The sequence below is a fragment of the Vigna radiata genome, chromosome 7 (assembly GCF_000741045.1).
Source record: "Vigna radiata var. radiata cultivar VC1973A chromosome 7, Vradiata_ver6, whole genome shotgun sequence".
In the NCBI taxonomy this organism is placed as follows: Eukaryota; Viridiplantae; Streptophyta; class Magnoliopsida; order Fabales; family Fabaceae; genus Vigna; species Vigna radiata.
Genome location: NC_028357.1, coordinates 3,505,296 through 3,528,865, shown reverse-complemented (window position 1 = coordinate 3,528,865; position 23,570 = coordinate 3,505,296). Strand labels below are relative to the sequence as shown.

At 33.4% G+C, this 23,570-nt stretch overlaps 1 protein-coding gene across 1 annotated transcript; it reads left to right on the top strand.

Annotated features, from left to right (window-relative positions):
- The first annotated feature begins 7,354 nt into the window (after positions 1-7,354).
- LOC106768578 (trafficking protein particle complex subunit 11) lies at positions 7,355-14,650 on the top strand. The gene is made up of 8 exons (XM_014653808.2): positions 7,355-7,839; positions 7,930-8,106; positions 8,187-8,310; positions 8,697-8,777; positions 9,216-9,554; positions 11,420-11,586; positions 11,669-12,495; positions 12,941-14,650. Exons 1-8 carry the CDS (start codon positions 7,487-7,489, stop codon positions 14,425-14,427), a joined length of 3,555 nt encoding a protein of 1,184 aa, XP_014509294.1. The 5' UTR covers positions 7,355-7,486; the 3' UTR covers positions 14,428-14,650.
- The last annotated feature ends 8,920 nt before the right edge of the window (positions 14,651-23,570 follow it).

The following is a 23,570-nucleotide window of genomic DNA, read 5'->3' as shown; positions in this document are numbered from 1 at the left end:
AAATGTTCTAAAAGTAATTAGATCTTGAAATTTTAGGATGAGTTATTACCGTACAACAAAATTATTATAAAACAAAGGTAAAAACAATAAATAAAAGAAAGTCCAAGGAAACTAGTTTAGTACTTCATTGATGTTTTGGTCAAAGCTAAAGGAAAGACTCCATTTTCTCGTAACTTGAAGACAATGACAATGTTAGCAGTTAGGAAAGTAGGAACTATGTTAAGCACAAAGCTCATCCAAATTTGTAAAAATGTATTTAGATGTGTTGTAAACTTAATGCTACATCACTCTCTCATCCTTTTATATTCAAACTTGCAACAATTCAAGTAAATTATCATTTCAGCGCTATTAATATGTAGGTTTCGAGGTTAAAGATAAGAGGTTGATAGGCTAAATGACAAAGATAAATTATTGTTGTAGTAGTGGATTATTGCCTAGCTTTAACTTTATCTTCATGTTCAATGTAATGTATCTCAAACTCAAATATATTTGTTATGGATTTTAAGAAGTGTACTAAATCCACGAGTACTAATAAAACCAATTTTTAATTTGAAGTGTTGAACCCAAAGTTATAGAAAATTTATCTATCAGGTTTAAATTTTAGGTTGATTTTTATTTTTGTTCTAAATTTTTAATTAGATTTTTTATTGATTATAATTGGATTTTTATTTTTTAAAATTCAATGTAATTTTTTTTTTAGTATTATACCAATAACATTAACTCATGTATAGTTCTTGATTTCTTTTTAAAAAATTTTAATTCTTATTTTTCTCTTAAAAAAAATTCATGTGTTAAATAAAGATTTTGCCATATAAAAAAATAATCTAATATGGGAGTAACATATATGTGTCATTGTTGAAATAAGTGTTTCGTGAAAAATCTCATTTTACTTCCTGTATTTGTTATTTTTTTTAATTTAGTCTCAACTTTTTTTTAAATAAAGTAATTTCATTTCTATTTAAATAGAGACTAAATTCAACTTTTTATATAAAGTTTAATATGTATTTCGGTTTTGATTTTTGTTAATTTTGTTTAAAATATTCTCAACTTTTTTTAGTGTTCAAAATTGTCCTAATTTTTGTAATTTTTTGTTCAATTTGATTTTTTTTCTAACGTCTAACTCATTAACAATCCAATATCCATGTGAGTGTGAGTGAATGAGTTGTTAATTTTTTATATACATAACAACTAAAAAAAAGTAACGTGGAAATCTAGTAATTGAAAACAACTTTCCTCACCACTGATATTTGTCGCCTTCCTCGACTTCAAGGCATTAGGATGTTGTGTTGGTACTCCATTCTGCATTAGGATGTTTTGTTCTAAAAAAAATACTACAATATATTTGAAGAATTTAAATAGTTAAACAATTTGTAGATATTTAAAACGGGCCATCCGGCCTGGCCCATCACAGGTTGGTAACTTAGTGAGTTAACCTAACCCGACTCATTTATTAGCGAGCCAGAAAAATTCAAACTCGGCTCGATCCACCACTCATTGATAGGTTAAACGGGTTGACTCACTAACTCACTTAATTATAAATTTTTTAAATAAAAAAATTACAATCTTTTTATAATTTAAATTTAAATAAATTTCACTTCTAAAATAATGTTAAACTCAAGACAATTCAAAATAATAAAAAAAAAGTACAATACAATATAATGAACCGGACCGGATGTTATTTTTTAGGGTTTCATAAGATAATAAATTAATAAAATAAAATTAAGTGAGTTGGTGAGCCAACCCGGATAAGTCGAGTTTAAATGAACCGGGTTAAAAATTGACCCACATAAAAAAATACATTTTTTTGAAATCCAAACCCGACTCACACTCATGCTAGGCCGGATTGGCCCACGAGTTGTAACAGCTCTATAAAAAATAAAGTACTCAAATTAGATAATTAATTGACAATTAATTACATTTTTATGAAACTTCAATTAACAATTAATTACATTAAAAGGAAATAAAAACGCAAGCATTTGAAATAAAATAAACATTAATGAGATGTTTCATAGCATATTTTATAATTTTATAATTTTCAATAAACTAGTGTTAGAAGAAGGTTGTTAAAAATAATGTTATTAGTCGATTAAATGATATTTTCTACATTTTTGGTTAATAAAATCACATTACTAGGTTGAAATATATATCAAGTAAGACTTCTTTATAGTTACATTTTAGATAAACCATACATTTTTATTGAAATAATGTATATTTAAACTATTTAACCATCCAACATTACTTGATCTCTAGAGTTATCTTGCCCTTTGATTCATATTTTTTTTGAACATTAAGACGTGCAAGCCAAAACCTTACACAATATTGGTTTGTTAAATATGATTCATACTTTCACTGATTAAGACTTTGCAGTCCAAAACGAAAACCAAAACCTAAGTAACATAGGATTTTGAGTTCTAAACTATAAACTGATTTTGAGAGTAACTTGCAATATTTACAACACAAGAGGGAGATTAAAAGGTCGACAAAAGATTATGGTTGTAAACTTGAAACCCTTTGCAACTATCAGTTATGCATTAACCTGCCCTTGCCTATTGTTCTCCTTCCCATACTAACATCTCATGAGTAGAAATACAATTGAAATTAACTACATTGTCACCACTAACATACAGTAATATCCATAAGTAATGATTAATTTACTTACGAATTTGTATTCTATAGATAAAACATAATTTTCTTGCAGTACCAATCCAACAAAATAAAAAAAAAATAAAAAGATTAAACTAATAATAATTAAAATTTGACATACATCTTTTATCCTTTTAATTTCAATATATGTTGGATGATGATAAAAAAAATTCATTATAATCTCATTAAATTATTTTATTATAATAAATAAAATTTATTTCTGTGATAAAATTATACTTATGGTAATTAGTTAAAAAATAAAAAAAATCATATAAAAAATATCAAAACTTTATTTTACATTATACAAATAAAAAACAAATAAAAATATCAGAAGAAAAGTAAAAATAATCAAATGTGTATGTTAAAAACAATTTGATAGACCACTGAATGAAATCACACAATTGAATGAAATCACACAAAGATAAGCAAATATATAATTAAAGATATGATAAGATGAAAAATATTTTAAAGCACTAGTGCAAAAACGCTGATTAACATCGATTATTTTGGGTTTTTAACGTCTATAAATGAACCGATGTCATTGCCCGTGACGTTAGTGCGACGTCGAAAAATAGTATAACCGACGTCTATCGTGACGTCAGCCACTGACAGGTCCGACGTCACTAAACGTCGGTGTAGGAGGGAATGGACGTCTAAAGACATTATATAGACGTTGGTCTTAGTAATAACTGATGTCGAAGAGACACTAAAGACTTCGAAAATGACACTGACTGACGTCTAAGAGGTACTATAGACGTCAGTGTGTACATTAACCGATGTCTAATACAGTGGTTGTGTTTTAGTGCAGTTTTGTTCCCGTCTTTGGATAGCCTAGTAGCACAATCTCCTTTTGCTAGTTTCACCTAAAAAAAAAAGCTTGCGTCTCTTGAATTTCTTATGGATCTTTTCAACCCAAAATCGAACATGGGTTCTTGCTTAGTTCCATTTTCATCTGCAAGAAGAAAAAATCACGGTGAAACGATAACTAGGCAACGACCCAGGATCGTTTTTGGGTTGAAATGATCAAAAGAAATTCACTAGACGCCACTTTTTTCTGGGAGGCAACTAGTAGAGGGAGAATGTGTTACTATGTTACCCCAAGAAAGGAACAAAACTGTACTAAAATACAACACAAAGAAAGCAAATTTTAATCAGTTGAACCAGAAGATAATCGATGAAAGACTAAAAAAAGTTTAAACGGTAAGCATAAAAAAAAACCACGCACCTAGGATGCCGCGAGAAAGAAAAAGAAGAAGAGACAGACGATAAAGAAATCAGAAACAACAACGGAATGCCGCAAAAGAGAAAAAGAAGAGGTGCCACAAGCGAGAAAAGGAAGAGGTCGCAAGAGAAAACGGAGAAGAGGAAGACGATATCAGAAACTAAATGCCGCGAAGAGTTTGCGGTTGTATTTAAAATGAAATTGGGTGTCGGTTGCTCCAGACACCGACGTCTATATTCACATAGATGACAGTTATCTCACTAATATGACGTCCAAGTTAACATTTCAACTGACCTTTTGAATATCATTAGACGTTGGTGTCTAGGGTCGACCTCTAGAAAGCTGAAACAATTGACGTTTGATTTCTTGTCAGGGATGTTGACGACAGTTGTGATGGAGCGCCGACGTCTATAATGATGAACATAATTACTTACAGGCACATATGGCCCTCGAGTTTGGTGAACCTAATTAATTACATGCACATAAACGTCGCTTCCACTGAACCCCAACGTCTAAATTGAAGATTTTTTGTCTTCCTGCCTTCCATTCAGGCCGTAGACATCGCCTTTTGACTACGCGATAAGTGCCTGAGAATTACGTGAAGAACATCAATTGCAGCCCCATAGATGTCGGCCTCCTTGTGAACACCGACGTCAATGGACTGTCTTCTCACCTACCCTAGACCATTAGACGTCGGTCTGCGCCAATGTGGACGTCTACAGTGTAAAAGACGTCGCTTTAACCTAAAACCGACGTCTAGGTTACTAAGCTATTTACGATAATATCGTCATCCACTCATATACGTCGGGTTACCAACAAACCGACGTTATTGGATGACGTTAACCAACATTTTTACACTAGTGAAGAATTAAGAAAATATTTTAAATGTCAAACTAATCGAAACAAAAAGAAATCTTTAAATGAAATAAAAATTAAGAATAAGATAATAAACAAAATAAGTTTTTTATATAACACAGTCAATGAGAAGTTTATACTATTAAACACTTAACTTAAGAATTAAACTTTTGATGTGAAAAAAAAAATATAAATAAAAATATTAGAAAAGAGTGGAAATATTCAAATATGAGATATAAAAGATATTTAATTACATACATTATTTAAACAGTGTATAAATATTATGATAAAAAGAAAAATATATTAGAGATGTAAATAAATTTCATGTTAACCCAAAAGTTGAGTATGTCAATATGGATGAGAGAGATATGTATATGGTTTAAACTCTTTTTTGGTTCCTAAGTTAAGTTCTGATGTTCAATTTAGTCTCCGCTTTTAAAAATGTCAACCTTTAGTCCCTATGATATGGAAAATGTATCAAATCAATCCTATTCGTTAACAAATCACAAGTTTTTCATTAAGTGATTTGTTGTTCATAACGCCTTCCATTAACAACTCACAAAATATTGGATACCTAAGTATGAAAACTTGTGATTTATTGTTCATTAAGTGTTGTCGTGAGGACTGATTTAATAAATATTTCATATCATAGAGATTAAAGGTTGACATTTTTAAAAATGAAGACTAAACTGAACAACAAAACTTAACTTAAGGACAAAAAAGGATTTAAATCTATGTATATCTACTTATCATATCGAGTTGAAAATTGAGTATTATCGATATTTATATCCATATGAAAATTTTAAGTGTTATCAATACTTGTCCAATTAAAATTTTTGGATATTACCTATTCATATTTCTATACCAATCAATGCAGGAATTCCTATCAAAACAATGAAGGTTTGGACAATATCTATGAAAACAAGTTTATTTATCATATTTGCTTTTAAAGAATGTTCACACGATTATAATATAATTTGACTTAAAAACCTAATGAGTAGTGGTTCTATATCTTTTTAAATCCTTATTTTTTTATATAAAAATTTACCAAATACAAATAATATAATTAAGTAAAATAAAATAATAAAGAAATTAATAAAGTTTTCTTTTTATTCAAAATATAATAAGTAATGTTAAAATTTCATTTTATAAGTATTTTTTCATATAAATAATTCATTAAAAATGTTTGATACCTAATTTATAATAATTTAAAGGGGTTTGTTAACACGCGCCTGTTTTTCAGTTGGTACGTTTTAACAATGTGTACTGCATTATAGTAAGACAAAAATACCCTCATTTATTATGGATTCTAAGTTTTAAGGTCAAGGATATTTAAATAATTTTCATTCTCAAAACTAAAAAAAACCCCAAACCCTTACTCACTCCCTCATTCCTCTCAATCCTTTCTCTCTCTTTCATCTCTCTCACTCCAACACATTTTCGCTGTCATCTCTATTGTTTTCAATATGGCAACAATAGGGATGATAGAAAAAATGTTGGAGTAGAAAATGTTGGAGTGGGAGAGATGAAAGAGAAAGGGTTGAGAGGAATGAGGGAGGTGAGTAAGGGTTTGGAGATTTTTTTTTTTTTTTTAAGTTTTGAGAATGAAAATTATTTAAATATCCTTGACCTTAAAACTTAGAATCCATGATAAATGAGGGTATTTTGTTTATTATAATCTGGTACACATTGTTAAAACGTGCCAACTGAAAAACAGGCGTACGCGTGTTAACAAACCCCTAATTTAAAAATTAAAAACATATTTAATTTTATTTTAAAACAAAAAGAGAATATAATATCATTTAATATAATCTTAAGAAAGTTAATTTATTACAACCTCGATTACAGAAAGAATTGTTTAATGCAACATTAAAAATATTTCAAGAGGTGACAAAATATTTACACATACATATTATTGAATTTAGAGCTGTCAAAATGAGTCACAATCCGTGGGTTAATTTGATCCATCACGGGTTGGAGTCGAGTTGAATTTGAAAAAATTGTATTTTTTTTTATGCTGATCAGATTTTAATCCGGCTCATTTAAACCCAACTTATGCAGGTTGAACCCGTGATGGGTCGGGTTGGCCCACCAACCCACCTACCTAAATTTATTTTATTAAAATTTAATTTTAATTTTATAAAAAAATATTTATTATTTTTTTTTGCTTGAAAAAATTATTTAGATTCTTTATTTTCAAAAATAATTATATATTCATGTTGGAAGTGAAATTTGGGAGTGAAATTTGTTTAGGTTTGAATTATAGAAACTTTGTAATTTTTTTTATTTTAAAAGAAATTGTAATTAAGTGGCCAGTGAGCCAACCCGTTTACCCACTAACATGTGGTGGATCAAACTGTCTTCGAATTTTTCTAGCTCACTAATAAATGAGTTGGATTGGGTTAACTCACTAAGTGACCAATCTGTGGTGACCTAAGCCAGGTCGAGCCGGATTAGTAGAGCTTTAATTGAATTCACATTTCTACTTATTAGTAAAATAGATGAAATCTAAGTTGCAAAATGATTTTGTTTAAAAATGAGTAAGAAGGTATTAGAAAAACTTAATCCATTTCTAGAGAGAACTTGATGAAGTAAAATATATATATGTAAAATAATTTTATGAAAGAAGTTATTTTAGGCATTTTGAGAAATCCCTGTCCCTTGTTGGTCTTGATCCACATTTCATAACAGCATCAAGAGCAGTGAAACTCGCAATTCGCAAGTAAACAGTAAAGACGCAGCAGCTCTTGAAGTGGATCCGATCCGATGGAAGAGTACCCAGAAGAGGTGCGCACTCCGCCGGTGACGTTGGCGTCCTTGGTGGGGTGCCCGGAGCTCCACACCCTCATCTCCACCCACTTCTTGTCAGCGCAGCCTCCCATCAACACCTTAGCCCTCCCCGACGTCTCCAAAATCATCCATCTCTTCAACAACAAAACGGACCGGGATCCAACTGCCACGTCACCCTCGCCCGTCGTTCCCGGCATCCTCAAACGCGATTGGCTCCTCAAACACCGCACCAAATCCCCCTCTCTCCTCGCCGCTCTCTTCCCCTCACACCACCTCAACGGTGACCCCGCTCAGTGGCTCCAACTCTGCTCCGATCTCGATTCCATCAAGTACTCTCTCTCTCTCTGTCTCTCTCACACACACACACTTTCTTTATTCGTTTATAAATAGTAGCTTTATCTTCTGTTGTTCCCTTTCAGGGCTCTGATTCGCGGGAGGAGCATCAAGTTCGCGGTGGTTGTCGTGGTGAGCAACAATGCAGATGAGATCAGCGAAGATAGAATGATTGCCTTGCGGAAGCGAGCGGAGGTAGATGCCAAATATGTCATCGTTTTGAACCCTAACGACACTGCCAATCTCAAAGTCTCTCTTCACAGGCACGTGCAATGCACTTGCTCTACATTTTTCTGGGAATTGTGTCGATTTTCTCTCTTGACGCTGTCGATTTTGGGTGTAGGCTGGCGAGTACGTTTTCTGAATTGGCCCTCACGTATTATAGAGAAGAAGGGAGAAGGATTAAGCAGCGGATAGAGAAGAAGAATGCTAACTCGGTTGAGTTGATTGTTCGCTACTGCTTCAAAGTAAGAATATTCTTTTTCCTCCTCTCGTTTTTTCCTTTTCCGTTTTTGAAGTAACCAAGGTTTTAAAAATGTCTGCCAGCGCCTTGAGGTCAAGGTTTTTGGGTTTGTGTGATTGCATCACAATACAACCGCAATTGTGCCGACATTTGTCTGCAATTTTCTACAATGTAGAAGATTGGGATGAAATTGTGACTGTAATATCAATTTAAATATTGAATATAACGGCTTTTATGAAAAAGAAAAGGTAGAAATGGAATCTGGAATTACATTTTTCTTTGACTTTCTTGTGCCATTTCATTTACTGTATAACTTCTGTGAATTTGTATATTATGTGTTTTTATATAAAAAAAATGTGCATTATTTATCTAGATGCCATGAATTGCTAGGTTGCTGTATATGCAGAATTCCGAAGTGACTGGACAGAAGCATTGAAATTTTATGAGGAGGCCTATCATACGCTGCGGGAGGTGCGTGGAGTTGTTTTAATGTGTTTTCTTTATTTAATTTGTTTTCACCATTTATGGATCATGATATTGAAAATGCTATTATTGGCGCTGTATGACTTCCTTACGTCTATTGTTTGAACTAATGAAAGAAAGCGTATCACTGCCCCCAGTATTTTGCCGTCATAAGTCAGAGCCTTGTTAGTAGCAATGTTTCACATCCTCCAAGCGCATTCATTGCAACTAACTTTATAGTTTTACATATGTTTAACAGATTCAATTCTACTTATTCTGTCTTTAATTTGTTTTTGACACAAAATCTTATATTTGGATTCAAGTGCATGTATTCTATCTTTTTTTACATGTTTGTGTGCTTACAAGATATATATATATATATATATATATATATATTCACAAAGCCAAGTTTTATAACATGTGTTTTCTGTTTGTATTATACTACAGATTGTTGGGGTGACAACAAGGTTGCCGGCAGTACAACGCTTAGTTGAGATAAAAACTATATCTGAACAATTACATTTCAAAATATCAACCTTGTTACTGCACAGTGGGAAGGTTGCAGAAGCGGTGGGGTGGTTTCGCCAGCATAAGAATGCATATAAAAGGCTTGTTGGTGCACCAGAAGGAACTTTTCTTCACTGGGAGTGGATGAGTAGGCAGTTTTTGGTATTTGGTGAATTGTTGGAGACAAGTTCAAAAATAACTCAAAGCTCTTCACCTAACCTCAGTACTTTATCCAAACCTATGTCTGAATGGGAATATTATCCTGCCTATTACTACCAAGTGAGCACATCTCTTTAACTATCTTGTTGTTGAGAAAGGGAAATGACTTTATCACTTCTGTTTGCTCTATACCCTCAGAAAGAGGCATTCTTCTATCATATTTCTAATCAACGTAAGACATATTAACACACCTCTCAGCCCGAAGATTGGCTTCTAAAACATGAATTTTTAGGACTGAAAATTTGAAGGTACTCCAACAATAAGACTGGAGAAAATTTGGCATCATACTACTAGAAACAGACTAGGTCCAACTCATCTCCTAAAGCTAGGAATGTTCAAATCATATTTGATGTTTTTTGGTGTTATTCTTTGTGTGAAACATCTTAACAATTATTCTATGTCGCTCTTGTAATTGAAATATATTCGTATTTTATCCATTTTCTCATTACAGCCTTTGTTTCTTCTCCCTACATCGCAAAATGATCTTAAGTAAGTTTGTAGATTTTATTAGTACCTGCTACATCCTACTTTCTCTTGATTCATCCCCTCACCACTACAACAGTATGACCTTTGTTGCATTTATTTGTCATTTACATCTACTCTAGAGCAGCGATCCTTTTTCCTCAATGTTTTGTAGCTTTTAATTATGATACCTGACTCTTTACTTGGCAGTGGTTGCCTCCTAGGAAAGAAACTGTCAAGCCATGTGTTGAAACATTTATCTAATTACCTTGTTTAGGCATACTGGTTTGATTTTTTGTTCACATATTAGTGCCAGCTTTGATGCAATGGTACGTTTGTAGCTTGTGACTTTGAGGTCAGGATTCAAATAACTTCTCTCTTTGGGTTCAAATGTAGGAAATAACTCCTCTGTTGTGGTAAGATTTATATGCCTACCCTCCCCAGACTCCTCTCAATGTGACCCTAATGCCCTTGGTCAGTCTTTTTAGTTGTGGTGTTATATTGTTTAAGGATTTACAATGAAAATGGCTATCCAAACCATCAATTTCCGTGAGTACTTCAATCTCATTTAGTTTTGATCATTGATGCTTCTGTGAGAGTCATCTTGGCTTCAGCTTCTCTCATTTTGCATGCCTAGTTCTTATCTTGAGTCTACTTTGATTCACAAGAATTTGAACCTTTATCAATCTCTCGGATTCAACAGATATTCTAGGTGGTTTTGGTGAATCAAATATATCATAGTTTTATGACTTGCTTTTTGATATGTTTCTCAGTGTGACTTAGGTCTCTATTAATACTTCCGTTCCATTTATTTAATTCATTTATGCTTGCTTCAAGGCTTAATGTTGGTGAAACATTATGGCTATTTTTGGTGCAAAATATGGGAAGGACAAGGAAATGTTGTCATGAAATCAGAAAATATGGGGGAAGGGAAACGATGGATCATATCATAACTAATACTCCAAAGTGTTCAATAGTTATGTTTCTGTTCCCTCCAATTTGTGGGGGATGCTGGAGGAGCAATTGTGGTATAGTTATATCCTTTTTGGTGCTTCTAATTTTCAATGTCAATATAGAACTTGAATATATGCTTATTAAAAAGGAGAAACTAATAACATGGATTATAGTTAATATATTTTTAACTCTACCATTTCCATGCTTTTTTTTTTCCTTTCTCTCCCTGCCCCCACTTTTCTGTTCATAATTTATATTGTTAATGCATTTGGCTCTATTCACAATTATCAACCTTCAAATCAGTAGTTTGGTGCCCTTCATAACTTGTAACTGTGCTGTGAGTGTCGTTTGCTCACATATTTATGTGTTTGCAATGTGTTTATGTATGTTGTATCAGAATCTAATGATTTATCATAATCTATTTGTGCATGCGAAGTTGTTTTGTGAATTAGTTCATGTGTATCTTTTATAGACTTCCCTGAGTAATTGTATTCATCTCTTTGAAACAGTTAGCAGCTCACTACTTGAGTGAGAAGAGATCAGCGCTGGAGCTTGCAATCTCAATGTCAGAAACTAGCAGTGAGAATGATAGTGTTGTTGAATCTGTTGTTCCTTCAGTGTATGTGGGTCAATTTGCCCGACTACTTGAGCAAGGAGATAATGTTGAAATGCTACCGTAAGTCTTAGTTGAGTGGTAAATAATTTCATATTTTGATATTTAACATCTTGTAAACTATTGTTTTCATTTGGATTTACAGTCTCAGTGATGAAGAATACATCTGCTATGCTGTCTCTGAAGGAAAAAGGTTCCGAGATTCACTTGAAATTATAGCACTTCTTAAAAAAGCATATGAATCCTACGGCAGTATTAAAACTCTGAGGATGAGCTCTTTTTGTGGGTTCCAGATGGCCAGAGAATATTTTTCTGAAGGTGACATCAGTAATGCAAAACAAATTTTTGATACTATAGCAAGCCTATACAGAAAAGAGGGATGGGTAACTTTATTATGGGATGTCTTGGGTTACCTGCGAGAATGCTCCAGGAAAAATGGTGCTATTAAAGATTTTGTGGAGTATTCCCTTGAAATGGCTGCTTTGCCAGTATCATCTGATACTAGTGTCCGGCAAGACACTGGTCCAGCTGGTCCTGCAAATTTACTGCAAAGAGAAATTGTACACAATGAGGTTTTTGAGCTTGTCAGTGGAGCTTCAGGATTGTCAACAAATGAACAACAAAGTAATTTGAAGATCTCAACTGAGGAATCACTTCAGCTTGAGGTTGATCTTGTCAGTCCTCTTAGGTTGGTGATGCTGGCATCAGTTGCTTTCCATGAACAGTCAATCAAGCCTGGGGCATCAACCTTGATTACAGTATCACTTCTTTCACACTTACCCCTTACTGTTGAGATTGATAGATTAGAAATCCAATTCAACCAATCAAATTGCAATTTCTCTGTTACAAATGGCCAAAAGTCTCAGTCAGTAGAAGTTAGTGATGGTATTCAACATCATCGTACAGAGACGGCACCGTCTCTTTCACTTGAATCAAACAAATGGCTAAGGTTGACCTATGATATCCAAAGTGGTAAGTCGGATGCTCTTGATGAAATTTATTTTGCTATTTAGTTGTTAAGTTCAGTGCGCTTATTGTTTCTGTAAGCAAATAACCTAGGCTGGTACGTTTCAAATGTTCTATATTATCTGATGTCCCCTGCCTTGGTATCTTGTCATCCATACTTTATGTTGTTTATGATGCTATCTCTGGCTAACACTGGGATGAAATTTCATTTATAAATATTGCAGAAGCTGTTATATGTCTTTCAAAATTGGTATGGATTTATCAGAGTGGTCTTTCAATAAGATCTGTCCCTCATATTATCCTTGGTTCTATAGTAGTAGAGCAGTCTGTGTACTGTTTTGTATGCCTCACTTATTTCTACCTTGGCACACACATATGTTTTACCATTAGAAGAATTGCTCTGTAGCTATTTTATCTTGAATGTGATTTGGGTTCATTATATGATTTCCAGATCAAAGTGGAAAACTTGAATGCCTATCTGTTATTGCAAAAATTGGATCACACTTGTCAATCTGCCGTAGAGCCGAAAGCCCTGCTTCTCTGGATAGTTTACCTCTTTGGACATTGGAGGATTGTGTACAAACTGTTCCAATAAAGGATCCTATTCTCGTGTTATCTGGTCAGAAGTACACCCAAGTTGAAGAACAAGATCCACAAGTAGATCTGCATCTTGGTGCCTCAAGTCCTGCATTGGTGGGAGAAGTTTTCTTGGTACCCGTAACATTGGTTTCTAAAGGACATGATGTCTACTCAGGTGAATTGAAGATAAATCTCGTGGATGTGAAGGGGGGTGGCTTGTTTAGTCCAAGGGACAATGAGCCATATGCTCTGGATAGTCATCATGTTCAGCTGGTTGGTATATCTGGACCGGAAGGAGAAGATGATTCTCAGTTAGATTCTGACAAAATAAAGAAAATACAGCAATCATTTGGATTAATTTCCGTTCCCATTATTAAAAATGGGGATTCCTGGTCATGCAAATTAGAAATCAAGTGGCACCGACCTAAACCAATTATGCTATATGTATCTTTGGGTTATACTCCTTACCGTAATGAATTAAATACACAGACAGTCCATGTTCACAAGCATTTGCAAATTGAAGGGCACAATGCTATTGTTCTTAACCATCATTATTTGATGCCATTCAGACGAGACCCATTGCTACTCTCTAAGAGTAAGCAAGCCTCAGAGTCTAATCATTCAGAATCACTTCCTTTGAATCAAAAGAATGTGCTCATTGTTAGCGTAAAAAACTGCACTGAGTTGCCGTTAAGGTTAAAGTCCATGCGCATAGAAGTAGAGGATAATGCTGAAAGGACGTGCTCTATTCAACATGCAAGCGAGGAGCTTGCATATCCCGCACTTCTTGTTCCTGGGGAAGTGTTCAAGAAGGTTTTCTCAGTCAGTTCCAATATGAACATTTCTAAGCTCAGTCTCGGAACTGTGTGTTTGAAATGGAGGAGAGACCTTGGGATTGAAGAGAAATGTGCTTCTACTTCAACATTATCTTGGGTTGTGACTAAACAAAAGCTGCCAGATGTGAACGTGGAGTTACCACCATTGATTGTTAGTTTTGAATGCCCCCCTTATGCCGTCGTAGGAGATCCCTTTACGTATTATATTAGAATTTCGAACCAGACACAGTTACTGCAAGAAATCAAATACTCACTTGGGGACGCACAGAGTTTTGTATTATCTGGATATCATAATGACACTATATATGTTCTTCCAAAATCTGAGCACATTCTCAGTTACAAACTTGTCCCACTTGTCTCAGGCATGCAACAGTTACCTAAATTTTCTATGACTTCCGTGAGATATTCAGCAGCATACCAGCCTTCAAATTCTTCGAATTCTGTTTTTATTTTCCCTTCCAAGCCTCATTTCAAGGCTGCAGTCTCAACTAACTCTCGGATGGAGTCAGTAGTTAACGAATAGATCTTGTAAACCGTTAATTATTATTCAATCTTTCCCCTTTATTGTAAGCTGTTCCCCGAGTTTGGGGGTGGGGTGAACTACATATCTTACATGAAAAAGCTGTCGACATTGGTCTGTTTTAGTTTCCTTTTTACTGGTTTAGGATACATATCTTATTCATTAGCTTAACACTATAGCGGTATACTTTTGGTTGTATAATATTCCAATCGATTTTGATTAAATATTTTGGTGTTGGCTCTTTTGTAAAGAACTGCAAATATTTACCCTAAATTTCATTGTTTTACTGGTCTTCATTGAAGTAAGGAACATGTTCTCGTATATTTAACATTTACACTTTATGGATATTTTAAGGCAGAATATTGACACTTACGTTTTCTTTTCACCCTGTGACATATTAACCATCTCAACGAAGATTAAACATTCACCACTGCATATATCCATTTTTGGGATCTGCTGTCTTATTTGTATTCGTGTTTTTAACATGTTTCGACCACATCTAAGATTACACGTGTTGTGATGCTGGCTCAAAAAGTAATGCCTGCGTGGTGAATGAGATTCTCTTTTTAAGTGTAGCACTTTAAACGCTCCAAAATCAAGGAGTTTTCAAGTGGTGGTGGAAAAATTGGAATGAGCTTACTTCAGTAGAACCTCCTTCTCCATATACTTAGGCCTATCCTTTGGACGCGAAAGTCCGTTATGTATGAAGCTCCACGTGACAACGTTAGGCTTGGACGTACTATTTGTATTGTAGTTTAACGTTAAGGGTGGGGACAAATAATTCCAATTTTGAGATCTAATACATAATAATCTAAAATCTATATAGCTTTCAATTCACTTGAATGGATTTATCCTAAATTTAAATTATAGTTTTGGATTTTGAATTTTAAATCTTATTCACTTAATTCAATTTAGATTGGATCGTTTTTTCAATTTTGAAAATTCAAACTCAAGATGCATCTAAGTCAAGATAAAACGATTAAAGACTAGGTTGAACTAAATCAATCTGGATTCAAAATCGAGCAGAGTTGACCTAAAACGAATGTTGAACCAAGTCGACTTAGAGCGAATGTTGAACTGAATCGTCCTAAGACAAAAGTCAAGTCAAATCAACTTAAGTAGAGTTGAATCTCCGCAAACTGAAGATCAAGTTAAGTTAACTCAGACTAAAGAATCAAGACAAGTCGATCTCGCCTCAAGGTTGAGACGAGTCAATTCAGATAGAAGGTCGACCTAGTGGGCCTAATCCATATCTAATTAACATGTACATTAAATCAATGTCACTAAATTTCATCTAATTAACATAATGAGTTCAATCTAAATTTAACCTATTTTAAATTGGATTGAAAAAAAAATCAAATATAATTGTTTTAGTTAAAATGAATATAGATTATAGATCTAATTCATTTTATTATATCTAGACTAGATTTTGAGAAATCCAAATCTATAACCACACTTATTTAACATCGTATTAATTTACATTGACGTGGAATGATAAATCCTAAGGCGATAATGTTGTGACAATTATATCATTGTATGGTTATGTGACAGGAATACAACATTGACTATGAGTATTTTAACATTTCATGGACATTTACACTTTATACATCAACTAAGAAGATTGGTCCAAGACTGACAATATGACTAAAGTGTCTTTGCACAATGTTAAAAAGCAATTCAAGAACATCAACAACACATCACAACTTTACTTCAACCTTGAGCCCATTGTTGAAAAAGAATGTTATTCTTTGGTTTAATCATTTTAGAGGTTTCCATTTTTGGTTGGAAGTCTCAAATTAGTCTTTCAATTATTTTTTTTATCTCAAATGAGTCCCTAATTTTGAAAAATTGAAACAATGCATCCTTGGTAGTTAAATTGACTGAACGACGTTATAAAAAATAATTATGTGGCTCAATGAACAATAATGTGGAATCAAATCAATGAGATGAATGAACTAGAAACCACATTATCGTCTTCAACCTCAAATCAGAAACTCTAACCAAACCATACCACCATGGTGCTACCATCAAACCATGTCGTCAACCACAGACACAACGTCACAAAACCCTGCACCATAGAGGCAACTGCCATGACACGCCACCAGCCATTGACGTAGAGACCACCATGAGCAACTATGCCTCCTCCATTACACAACCCATTCGCAGCACCACCATAGAGCCACGAGCAACCTGCAAGAACAAGCAACCAATAAACACTCCATTGCATCACTGTGAATCCTAATTTGAAGGTCCACCACACAACCTTGCTCCACCATTGCAAAACAAAAACATAAATAAATAAGACGAATAACCAGTTCATCCAACAACCGGCACAACTAATTTACAAACAAATTGAATGAAAGCATAGATACATATTCAAGAAGTAAAAATATAGAGAATTAGAATTGATTACATCCAACCTGAATACGAGAGAGTTCAACTACTCATAAAATATTACAATACAGTTCTAGCAATATCTAGACATAAGATGTACAATGAAAGCATCTCTCTCGAGCCTCACAAACTCATTCTTACTCTATTACTATATATTTGATCCTTCACTTAATCCCTAAAATGAGGACATGAGTTTGTATTTATAAACTATCTATGACAGTGCTTAACTCCAGCTCTGGCCTTTGAGTTGTAGAGGTTTTATTCCAAATATTTCCAAACTGCCTCTCTCAGGGCTTAAGCTCCATATTTTGGGCTCAAGTTGTAAAAGTTACATTCCAGATCTTTCTAAAGGTGGGTGCTCGAGGTTTCCTCCTCAGGAGAGTTTTCTTATTGTGTCCAAAGCCTTATGCTTTGATGGTCTTGTTTTCGAGATAAGTTCTTTGAGAAGGAGTTTTCATGGCTTAGCTTTAGGCTTAATGTTTGAGGTTTTCCTTTGCAATGAGTTTTCTTGTGTGGCTTAAGCCTCAACTCTATAGCTCAGCTACACTAGTGTCAGTTTTGTCCAGATTACTTGATATTCATCCATTTTCTTTATTTTTCCACTTTGACTTTTTGATATCAAGAACTGCAAAACAAACTAAATATGAGTGAATTAATCTAAACAAAATTAAAACAAGATAAGTGTCAATATTATGTTAAAATTCACTTATATTGGACACTTATAAATCTGTCATAAAAGTGGATTATAATAAAGGCCACGGATCCACTTGGCCTAACTAAATCAATCAAATTGCTCTAGACAAGATATGTTACTTGTGGCATAGCCATACAAGGAGTCTTACCCTTAATTTCACTATAAGAGCCTCCTTCAACTCTCACAACCTAGACTATGATACTTTATGTGAGTTTGTAAATCTAGTAGAGTATAGGATGACTTTTACCCAACACGTATCTTGAGTCAATGGATGACACTAAACTAACAAGGATTTTCACTTCTCCCTTAAAAACACAAACCCATACAAACATACAATTCAATAATTTTCATCTTTCCATTCCATTCCTCCACTTTCATACTCATAAAAATATCATAATTTCATAAAACATATCTCTTAGCACCAATTATTTTGATCTATACATTCCTTTTCATAGCATAGAAACTAAATTCATATTAATTAATTCTCAATAAACATTACCAAATGGGTGTGTGACGTCACAAGAAATAGTCAAAGAACAACCTATCACACGTAACTCGTTCATCACACCACATCATATATATCACACATTCTCATATAATCTTAAATCATCATACCATGTCGTACTTATGTATTTTACCTCAATCCAAACTCATCTCACAACATAATTCACCTATTATTTATTTCAAATTATATGTTAATAATTCATCATTCATTTTCTATTATATTAGTATAACACTCAATTCCATTAATTACATTAAAACTGTGAGATGCATTATTGTACCCATAGACCTCTGATAAAAGATCCTAAAAGTCAAAGTGAAGAACCATGTGTTTAGGACCAACTGTTAAAATTTTAGCCCAATCCAATTGCCCAAATTTTTTGAGATTAATCATAATAGGAAAACAGGATAATGCCTAGCGTTAGGTAAGTGGTGCTCGGAGTTACCCCCCTCCCTCCTCCCCCTTTGGAAAACATTGATTTCAAAATGTCTGACGGTCTAGAAGTGGCACCTAACCCAATTTCAACAAATCAGTGAACTCATTGACTTCGTTGCACCCAATGACACTATAGGAGTGTCAGGCGCTGCATCAAAAGTCGAAACTTTCTCTATGAGTTTTAATTGATCAAATTGACTCTTTTTAAGCTATTTGCAAACTAATATACTTTACAAGATTATAATATAACTATGTTTTAATTCAAGAATCACCAATTTCATCAATTAAATGTCTCTTAGATAATCCTCATCAACAAACATAACAAAAAAATTTAAAGTAAAAAAATACATCCTTTAGTTCCAATGAAACAGACTAACTCATCTTTAAAGAAATCATACCACCTTAAACAAATTACATATTTAATGCATACATGCTCATAATTCGAATTCAAACCATATCACTTTCATCATAACAAATCAATTCATAGTTCAGATTTAATCAATCAAATTCACATTCTCAACCAACCAAGTCATTAGACATCGAATCCAATTTAACCTAAATCACTCTTTCATCACATTTCTATACCAAGGCACTATTGGTTTTTAATAAGGTTTAAATACCTTTTTAGTCCCCAAGTTCGGATCGGAATTTTCGTTTTGTCCCCGGTTTCAAAAATGAATCCCTTTGGTCCCCATGTTTCCAATTTTGAGTGCAATCGGTCCCTTCCGTTAAGTAGATGCTAACGACGCTAACTTTTCTTCTCTCTCCTCTGCTATTCCTGACACTTCTTTTTCTCTCTCCTATTTCTCTTCTCTCTCTCACCTACCTCTGTTTTCTACTCTGTCACTCACTTCAGAGTTCCCACACTAGACTTCATTCTCGTAATCTCATGTGTTCCTGACAAACCACCACCATGAAACAGCCACCGCCCTCAAGTCCCTCTCCACCCTCCGCTCCCTCTCCCTCCTCAACTGCCCCCTCTACCCCGTTCGTCTCCCCCCGAACTCGCCTCCTCCCTCACCTCCTTCTCCTCCATCAACGGCTTCCGCCGCATCTCCGGCGTCTGGCTCTCCCAGCTCCAGAACCTCACCTCCCTCACTATCTCCAGCAGCCAAATCAAAGCCTCCGGCTCCTTCGTCATCCTAGCCCACATGACCAAGCTCAAAACCCTGACCATCTCCAACGCCAACCTCACCGGACCCCTCCCCGGCCACCTCCACTCCAACCTCACTTTCATAGATTTCTCCAACAACCGCCTCAAAGGCAACATCCCCCCTCCATCACCATGCTCGACACCCTCCAACTTCTCAACCTCTCCTCCGACTCCCTCGCTGGCGAAATCCCTTCCTCCCTCGAAGACCTAATTTCCCTCACAAACCTCTCCCTTGCTTCCAACTCTTTCTCCGCCCTCTAAGGATTCGCCCGCAGATGATAGCACTTACGATGATGGTGATGGGGAGGGGAAAATTCGTGTTTATTTGCTTTCTAGATTCAACATAGAAGTTGGAGGCAAAAACTTCCCAAGATTTAGCTAAATAGCTGGAAATGGCTAAAACAGTGATGCTCTATTATTTGTGGGCGCATCTAGATAAAGAATTTCCTAGTTTGAGTAGGAGAGAAGGACAGTTGCTTAAGTAGATAACGATTGGTGGTATTATTTGCAAACTGGAAATCGTATGATTGTGGATATCTGGCTCTGGCTCTTGTCTGATTTATGGTTTGTGTTACTGTTAAACATTGGATATGAGCTGTCTTGATTTGCAGTGGCTACGATATTATTACGAAAAAAGAAGAAGAGAGAGAGAGAAGTAAAATAGTGAAGAGATGAAAAAGGTGAAAGAGAAAAAGGTGAGTTGTAAAGGTGAGAGAGAGAAGAGAAATAGGAGAGAGAGAAAGAAGTGTCAGGAATAACAGAGGAGAGAGAAGAAAAGTTAACGCCGTTAGCATCTACTTAACAGAAGGGACTGATTGCACTCAAAATTAAAAACATGGGGACCAAAGGGCTTCATTTTTGAAACTGGAGACAAAACAAATATTTCGATCCGAACTTGGAGACTAAAAAGGAGGTATTTAAACCTTTTAATAACTAACTTTCCTTACCTATTTAAGAGCATAAGACAATATCCTTTGGCTCTTAGAACTCTTAACCATAAAGAAGGTGATATATGGAAAAAGAAAGCTTGGATCAATTATATAATCACATCTCAACAATTTTAATTGAACAAAGATTCATTAAAGTTTCTATACCAGACGTATAACCCCAAGCCTAACGACTCTAAAAAAGAACAACATGAAAACTTACCTTATTAGACAAACTAATTAGATATGAAGATAGATTTTACTTTCAAGAATTCTATGGTGTATTCCAATTTTCAAAAGGATGAAGCCAAAGATATAGAGAGAAGCTATAAGAGAAATTTAGAATAAAGTTTAGAAAATAATAGATTTTATAAAATGAATTTATGTTAAAAGAAAACCTATGTATAGTTTCAGGTCTTATTATTAAAGTATTTTAGTGTCATATTTTAAAACCACCATTACTCTTAGACATTTTTTAGGTTCTCATATTTTTTATATGTTATGTTATTTTGTTTGAATTTTTTATTTTTTGATTTTCTTTTCTTTCCTGTCCAGAAAAAAGAAATTATTATTTTAGTATAGTAGATGCAAAATAATGTATGGAGGGAAATAGAATATGTAAATAATAGTGTTACAAGTTTGGAAAGACATTAATTTTATGTGTAGTATGTTAGTTGTCAAAACATATTGATGTTTAAGTGATGAATTTCATAAAGTATTTTTTATCATAAATATCTTGCATCCAGGAAAATTGTCCAAGAGGTATTTGGTGAATCTAAATTACACTTATATCCACACCTAACATATTAGGGCTTGAATCAATTTGTCTATTAAAATTATACTTGTTGCGAATATTTGACTAAGATATTTTACTCCAATTTGAAAGTGGTTAATTTGATATATGTGTACTGAAGTTTACAGAATTAAAATTAGAATTAAACCTGAAGGTTGAATGTGGCCAATCTAATATTAAGGTTAAAGCTTTTCATTTAAGACCTAAAAGAAGAACATAACTATGGCCAAAATTTGACTTTATATGTCAAAGAGCAATGTTAAAAACATCATTATTACGTTTGGATAAGGAGAATAATTTATTTATTTAGAAAATTTGTAATGTTTTTGAAGTAAAATAACTTATTTTAACAAGAAATTAAAAATAAGGAATTTTAAGAAGGTACTTTAAATAACTAAAATAAAATTTAAAATTAACTAAAAAATATTGAAATTTCACAAGTTGTTCCACAAGTATAAAAAGTTGATTCATTGACTTTTGGCTCAGGTCGAATCGTTTTGATCTTTAACTAGGGATAATTCGACTCGACTATAAGCTGAATTAACTAGATCTTTAGTCAAAGTCAACTTGTCTATATTATTGGATTTGATCTTCTGTATGACCGACCCAACTTGACCTTCTGCCTAAGTTGATTTAACTAGATCTTCTACTTAGGCTTGATCTTTAACCCAGACCTACTTAGTATGACTTTTGGTATGTGAAAGTTTTACTAGACTTTTATCCTAGTCCAAATCATCTAGATGGTCAACTCGTCTTGATCTTCAGTTAAGGCTCGATCTACTCAGTCAAGATTGATTCTTCTTGACCTTTGACTAGGGCTAACTAGTTTCAACCTATGGATATGATTGACTAGTCTCGACCTTTGACTAAGGTCGACTAATTTTAACCTTTGGCCATAACCAACTCAACTAAACCTTGCGTTCAAACTGACTCAACTCAACCTTTTGCCTTTGACAACTTAGCTTAACTCTTTGACTCAAACTGACTTAACTCAACCTTCAATACTAAAGGTTGAGCTGATTTGGTCCAAAATGAAAAATAAGCAAAATCAACCATGTTTGTGAATCTAATCGAGTTGGCTTAAACCAAAAATCGAAACAAACCGATTAAGATAAAAAATTAAGTCAGATACATTCGATCGAAAAATTAAACCAAATATTTTTAAAATAAATGTTTGTCTTAAAGGAGAAATTATTCTACTTTATCTAAAAAAGAATGAAAATTCAAAATATTTCAATTATTATATCCAAACAAACTATTTAAAAAATAATAATTATAAATAGTTTAAATATCATAAAATTATTAAAAAAAAATTATCGAAAGAGAGTAGTTTAACGATTGAGTGTAGACTTTTACATTATGCATATATTCATGTTTTCAGTCTGAAGATAACAATTATATTTAGTGGTTTCAAAAAAATATTTTTACACTTTGGACCTTGGGAAGTAACATTCAAATTAAAGATCACATATAGTGTAACACACGAAAAAGTGCAAGACTAACGACATCAATTCCATACAATATTTATTACTTGTATTTTGGAAAATCGTGACCAATTGGTTAAATAAAATATATCATTGAAAAGATGTGAATGAAAATAATATTAGCAATTTTTAGTAACATGACAAAGATAAGTAAGATTGAATTAAAACTTTAAACTTGAATGTCATCTATGTTACAACAAAACTAATTAAATAATTAATAAGATTAAACAATGATTTAAAAAACTCTAAATGTTTATTCAAGTAAACGTGCCATCTACTTTTTGAATGTTTTTATTTTTTAATAATTTTGATTACTATAATCTATCTTTTGGTTGTACATTATCTTGCTTTTTGTTTTCCTTAAAAGAATAATGCACCCCTTATTTTCTGTAAACATTATTACAATTCTTACTCATTTTGTTTATGATTCATAATTTGGATTAATTATTCATTTAATATATACAGTTATTTTTAATACTTATTGTTACTTTTATATAAATATAAGTCTATTGTTTAAAAAATAATGAAATTATATCAACTCATTTAGTTGGTCATTCATGTTGAACATATTAATATACTTGTGACTTTGTATTCTTGAAATTTGGTTGGTCATTCATGTATATAATAAATGTCTTCACATTGATTGCATCTTACAAAATAACCATAACCATTTTAATTGACAATAGTGTAAAAACATTTGAATCTATGTTGATTCATTTTATATAACAAAATCAATTCCTATTTTACATCACATAGAAAAAAAAT

What these genes read in the sequence shown, in the direction of transcription:
- LOC106768578 (XM_014653808.2), top strand. Translation starts at nt 7,487, where the DNA reads ATGGAAGAGTACCCAGAAGAGGTGCGCACTCCGCCGGTGACGTTGGCG. An exon ending in ATCCTGCCTATTACTACCAA is followed by an intron (nt 9,555 to 11,419) that starts GTGAGCACATCT and finishes TCTTTGAAACAG; the next exon opens with TTAGCAGCTCACTACTTGAG. An exon ending in GATAATGTTGAAATGCTACC is followed by an intron (nt 11,587 to 11,668) that starts GTAAGTCTTAGT and finishes TTGGATTTACAG; the next exon opens with TCTCAGTGATGAAGAATACA.